The 6875-nt window shown below is 36.4% G+C and overlaps 1 protein-coding gene across 1 annotated transcript; it reads right to left on the bottom strand.

Moving 5' to 3' along the window:
* Positions 1–5075: 5075 nt before the first annotated feature.
* On the bottom strand, positions 5076–6481 carry LOC112015259 (MDIS1-interacting receptor like kinase 2). The gene is made up of 2 exons (XM_024047648.1): positions 5824–6481; positions 5076–5473 (listed from the first exon to the last, which is right to left on the bottom strand). The coding sequence occupies exons 1-2, from the start codon at positions 6479–6481 to the stop codon at positions 5076–5078; spliced, it is 1056 nt and encodes a 351-aa protein (XP_023903416.1).
* Between the last annotated feature and the right edge of the window lie 394 nt (positions 6482–6875).

Here is a 6875-nt window from a genome sequence, read left to right as displayed (position 1 = left end):
TTTCAAAAACAAATAAAACACTCAAAAATATTTTTGGTTTTGATCAGCAAGTATTTGAGCATACACATCACATTTGAACATGTACAATCACACAAATGAGACAAGCATTCATTGAATCAAAGTCTTGTGTGTTGTGGGTGAGTATCAAGTGTGAAATAGTCCTTAGACCAGAGTGAAGCTTCAATGATCAATTCAATTATGTCATACACAGCTGATACTAGGTCAAGTGGTCTATCTCAATTATAGAAATGAACATATATGACCTCCCACAAGTTGATTACACAACTTAGAAGCTTTTCATTTGGCTTTTGCATAAATCATAACATTTAATCCTTTTCTGATAATACATCTCTTTTTGAGATCGGTGCTTGAAATTTTTGATATTTCAACATTGAGAATTAGCCTTTGGTTTTTTAAGTACCATACATTTCAATACAAAAAGTCGCTTTCCCTTTTTCCTAGACAAATACTAGTATGTGTGATAGGCTTTTGCAATTCAAAATCTCTTTTCATTTGGAGATTTACATTTGATGAGCTCTTTCACAAAAACAAAAAAATAAAGTGGGAAGAGATATAGACACAAGTCTATGCAAGTATCAAGACCATTAAGACAATTGACCAATCATTCATGACAAGCTTGAAGATCTATTTACAACAATCACACATAGTTTTCAAGATTTCTTCCACACAGATATATATGCATATAAAAACAAGCTAAGGTCGTAAATGCACTACGCCATTAGTACAAAGGTATTAGGCCAAACTCACATGTGATATACACAAAACAAGTGATCAAACTTTTTGAAGATTTTTTCAACTTTTTATGGGTTTTTGAATTTTTGAACACACTCAAAAATAGAACAAAAACAAAAACAAAGCAAAAGCTTGAAAAAGAAACATGCTAAAACTAGAAGCAAATGATACAAATCAAAGCAAGCATGTAAAGATGCATGAGCAAATGTCCCAAAACATCTGAAGAATTAATGCATAGACATATTAAAATGCTTATGCATGAGTACCCCTTTTCACCCACACAGCACGTGCGTTTGGGGTGATATCCCTAAAGGATTAGGTACGAGAGGTAGGAGTTTCAAACCGTCTAGTAAAGCTCTCTAAGCAAGTGGTGAAGGCACTGATCATTTTCATCACGTCCATCATGCTTGAATCACCATTTCAACTTCTTGATTGCTCACCAGCCCAGCTTCTATTGTCATTTTTAGGGCTTTTTGACCTCTGAACACTTGCATTCTTCAATGCCTTCAGCTTACGGAAATTTGGTCTTGTGTGTCCTTGAAGTCCACAGAAATGACAGAAATGTTGAATTCTCGAACCTCTTCGCAAGTTTGGAGGTGATTTCCCTTGAACTTTAGGCTTGACCACAGTTTGAGTACGAGGCTTATTCAACACTCGTTGATCAGCTCCATTCTTCTTCATTTCATCCTTTATTTTCTCAGGAGTAGGAGCAACTTTAACTGGCTCTTTGGCTTTCACAAATCTCACATCTTTGACGACATTGTCTGATGAGCTACTCCCTTCGATATATCCAAACCCGGACTTGTCTGAGAAATGTTTTTGAGATGAAATAACATCATCTAGCTTCTTCGTGGATACCTTCTCTATCTTGGCATTTGCTTGCACTACTTCTAGCTCAAGAAATCTGATTTTTGAATAAGCTTCAGTCAGCTCACAATTCAGCGTCTCTATCTCACTCTTGGCCTATTTATAACGCACTAGAAGACTTTTATAGTCCTCTTCTGCCTTTTTCATCTTCTTTACGGCTGCCTTGGCCATCCTTGTATATTCTCCTGACTTTTCAAGTAGGAAATTGTAGTTTTCTTGAAGACTGGCTGTGTTTTCATCTTCTTCAGCATCAGTTTCTTCAACAACTCCTATTGATTCTTCATCACTATGATCTCCAAGTTCTTGTACCAGCAAGTTCAAGTCCTCCGACGACTCATTATGGGTAATAGTCATAAAGGCGGAGTAATTTCCTTTTCCATCACAGCTCTCTTCAGAATTAGAATTTGAAGAATCCGAATCACTAAGCGTTGTGGCATACGCCTTGCCCTTTCCTCTTAGATAGTTGGGAAGTTCTTTGCAAGGAATGCTACATCCTTTTCCGCTACATCCTTTTCCACTCCATCTTCTTTGGAGGAATCATCCATTCTTTCGGTGATGATTTTAAGAGCAAGAGATTTACGTGTCTTATGAGAAGGCAATCCAAGCTCATACGTTTGAAGAGACCCAATCAGCTCTTGGATCTTAATTTCATCCAAATCTTTACTTTTCTCTATAGCTGTGACTTTCGCTCAGAAGCTCTTCGGTAGGGGCCTCAAAATTGTTCTCACCACTTTAGCATCCTCAATCTTTTCACCAAGATTGAGTTTCGCAATCACAATTTTGTTGAGCTTTCCATAGAATGAATCAAAGGACTCATCATCTCCTATCTTAAACTCTTCGAATTTGGTGGTAAGCATCTGAAGCTTTGTGTCTTTCACTTTCTTTGTTCCTTCATACGTAGTCTCCAATATCTCCCAAGCTTCCTTGGCTACTATCATGTGAGAGATCCTGTGAAACTCGTCTGGAGACACAACAAAAAATATAGCATTCAAAGCTTTACTGTTAGCGTTAGCTGCTGCAAGAGCTGCTTTATCCCAAGTGGATTTAGCGGCCTCCGGTCTGGTCCAACCTATTTCAACCGCATCCCAAACAATATCATCAATGGAACATAAGAATGCCCTCATTCGGACTTTCCAAAAAGCATAATTACTACCATTAAAATATGGTGGAACATTTAAAGATTGAGACTGGTCCATCTCAAATAGGGTCAAGGAACACACTCAAGTATTTAAACCACAGCGAGTGTACCTACTCTGATACCAATTGAAAGCTCGAAAATGTGTCGAAAACACAAGAAAGTGTGTATCAGACTGAATAGGCTGGCAGAACAAAATGTCTCGTGGGTGTCTCGTGGGAAGGCCTTACCCGCGAGATGCTCGCAAGACACAACTATCTCCATCTGGCCTGATTCTTCGAATTCCAAGATGTGCAGGGCACATGAGTTACTTCACGGGATGCTAAGTCGCGAGCTACTCGCGAAAACACTTCATTCTTCAATTGCTTGAGTCTTCACACACTCTCTCACTAACACACAACCCTTACAATGAAATCCTACAATAAATACAAGGTAAAAATGATTGAATAAAATTACAATCAAATTTGGCACGGAATATAAGCCAACAAAAACACATAGTTGTAAATAACAACTTTGCACACACTATCATCATCGCATAATCCCAATATCAAGTTTTTTTTTTTGGTACCGATGTGATGCCTTTGCATGGAAAAAACTTGTGTTTCAATCACCATCTACCAACCGCATATTTCTTGACCGTTGATTCCACATTACTGCTTATCTATCCAACCACCCATTCAGTGCTCGCCGAATGTCAATTATTTCCTCCCTCACCGTGTCTCCATTCATAAGCTCCAAGATTTGTAGACATTTTTGTAATTCAACCATAGTTCTACCCACATGACCAAATTCTAATTTATTCCAAGATACCAATTGATCTTAGCAACTATCCATGAAGTTCACAAACTAATATCCATCGGGTTTAAATAAACCCTCCTACCAAGCCTCTTGAACCACTTCATCACACCTAGATCCCTAAGCCACATGGCCTTAAAACGAAAGAACTTACCTCCCTTTCGAGGTTGATGACTAGCTCTTGGAAACCGTAGAGCAAGTAGTGAATGATCAGAAGTAGACATGAAAATATGATGTAGAGAAACTCCCAGAAACTTTGCTATCCATTCGTTATTTGCAAGTGCTCGATCCAATCGAACCGTATCCTTCCTTCCTCCCCATTAATTTTTGACCATGTAAAAGGTCAGCCCACAAAACCTAAATGATGGAAGGCACACAGATTAATAACCCCTCTGAATCTATCCATTTGTCTAGCCGGTCTAGGATTTCTCCCTACTTTTTCATCCCTACCGGTTATCTCATTAAAATCTCCAATGCACAACCATGGGTGCTGATTATGAGTCCCAAAAGATTCAAGTGCAATATTAGTCTTGATTAATGTTGAAGTTATTTACCAATCTCCCAAATGATATGAAAAAAATTTAAAAAAATTAAAAATCTTAGTATGCTAATATTTTTACTCATATGCTGAATAAAATTGTGTCTATAAGCTACAAATATATTATTTGAAGATATGTGAGTACAGTAAAATTAAGTACTTAGTATTAGTTTTGACTTAATACATATAAAATTTTGCAAGGTCCATTAGAATGAAGGATTCATGAAAATAAATTATGAGAAAAAAAAAACATTCAATTGAATTGGGAAGAACTATAGGTTATTAGTAAAAAATTCTTCTCTTGATCATGAGTCTAGATGCAAGCATTAAACATCAAGGTAGAGAGAGATCTAGATAGTCATAAGTTTGAACATAGAATATGCCATAGTGAACGATGTCATGTCAGTTATTATGAAAAATACAAGCTACAAATTGTAAAGAAGAATAGATATACCATACAGAATTACATGATTTTTTACAGCTTATATTAGCACACAACATTTTCTTTTCATATAAGTTCATCAGGCAAATTGATACTAGAGTTAACAATTAATAAGCACTTCATGATTGAGTTTCAATATCTCCAACCACATAATTTTCTTGGTTCTTCAACTGCCATAGTGAAACTGCATGTAAGGGCTTGGCTATTGGTTTCTTCCGGGAAAGAAATTCTTGGGACACCCAATTCATTGTTGGCCGATACTTTGGTTTGGTGCATAAGCATGCAAATGCTATAGTTGCAACAAAGAAAATATCCCGTGCAACTATACGATTTGGTGGCTAGTCATAAGTTTGAACATAGAATATGCCATAGTGAACGATGTCATGTCAGTTATTATGAAAAATACAAGCTACAAATTGTAAAGAAGAATAGATATACCATACAGAATTACATGATTTTTTACAGCTTATATTAGCACACAACATTTTCTTTTCATATAAGTTCATCAGGCAAATTGATACTAGAGTTAACAATTAATAAGCACTTCATGATTGAGTTTCAATATCTCCAACCACATAATTTTCTTGGTTCTTCAACTGCCATAGTGAAACTGCATGTAAGGGCTTGGCTATTGGTTTCTTCCGGGAAAGAAATTCTTGGGACACCCAATTCATTGTTGGCCGATACTTTGGTTTGGTGCATAAGCATGCAAATGCTATAGTTGCAACAAAGAAAATATCCCGTGCAACTATACGATTTGGTGGCGGCAAGCGCTGGTCTAATATTTCATTTAACATCATATTTTGAGAAGATGTCGATGCCGATGACGATGATAATGTAGTCAAGAGTTCTCCTGGATGTATTCCCATTAATATTTCTAATGCCACCACACCCAAACTATAGACATCACATTTTTCAGTCAACACCAAAGTATACGCAAACTCTGCATAAGAAGAAAAAAAGAAGAAGAAAGCTATTAAAAATGCAATATCTTTGTTCTTTATTTTCTTTTATATTTTTACAAATTTTATGTAGCATCTTTGTTCTTTCTTTTCTTTTTTATTTTTATTAGTTTTCTTCATGGAAAGGTTGTTCAAAACTTGTCATTTCATCAAAATTATATGGTGGAATGATTGCTTGCTACCATGCATGATTCAGTTCTTTTAACAAACAATAGGTAACCAAACTAGCATGATTATTTGGAATGCCCCCATATAGCTAACCTTTTAAAATAATACCTTAGAGAATGGGGAAGATACAAGATATAGTATAAAAAAAAAAAAAAAAAATCACCTGGTGCAATATAACCATAAGTCCCAGCAACTAAAGTTTGATTGGAGGAGTTAGGATCAAGAAGTCTAGCTGTACCAAAATCAGAGACAAATGCCTCCAACTCGGAGTTCAATAAAATGTTGTTGCTGCTTATATCTCGATGAACAATTGTTGAGATGCAGTCATGATGCATGTAAGATATAGCATGTGATATGCCTTTGATGATGTTCACCCTCTTTGTCCAATCCAATTCCACAGCCTCAACATCATTATTTAGCACACAAAACAAGCTTCCCCTTTCCATGTATTCATAGATCAAAAACATGCATCGTTTATGCAAACAGTAACCATGAAGTTTCACAATGTTTCGATGTCGAATTTCTGTCAACATTTTAACCTCGTTCTTGAAATTCCTATCAAAATTTGGGTCCTCAGCCTCTAAGCGATGAAGTTTTTTCAGGGCAACCACTTTGCCACTAGGCAACTGTGCTTTGTAAACACTACCATAACCACCAGTTCCAATACAATATCTAATGTCAAAGTCCTCTGTGGCTTCAATGATGTCTTCAAATGCAATATTGCCGTCATAATTCCATATTGAGAACAAGTTCCCATTTTTTGTACCCTTTAACTCAGCATGTGTTTTCATTGGAAATACAACATTCTTGACCGAACACATTTTTTTTGACAAGCTCTTACAACATTGAGAGCGGAGAAAATACACAAAAAGTTGTAAAAGGGTGACAAAAGAAAAAGAAACAAAGAAAACAATGAGGGGAACCAAAAATTTATTTTTGAACTTCGGGTGTTCAACTTTCTCTCTTCCATCTTCCATGGAAGGCCCAATAAATTCAATAGCCGAAGGGGAAGATGGAGCAAGAGGAGAAGCCGAAGGAGAACTTAAAGATGGAGATGGGCAATGAGCAAAATTTTTGATGTCAGGCCATAAATCCTTGTTGCCGATAAATACTTCGAATCTATAATTTTTTCCATTGGATGACTATATCTAGCGGACTTTCTATGAACTTGCACTTCTAACTCCCAAGTCTGGAGTCGTTACCAATAATCTTAAT

Source organism: Quercus suber, unplaced genomic scaffold (assembly GCF_002906115.3).
Source record: "Quercus suber isolate HL8 unplaced genomic scaffold, Cork oak 2.0 scaffold_3B, whole genome shotgun sequence".
Lineage (NCBI taxonomy): Eukaryota > Viridiplantae > Streptophyta > Magnoliopsida > Fagales > Fagaceae > Quercus > Quercus suber.
The sequence above is the reverse complement of the archived record's forward strand: the minus strand, read 5'-3'. Positions and strand labels throughout refer to the sequence as shown.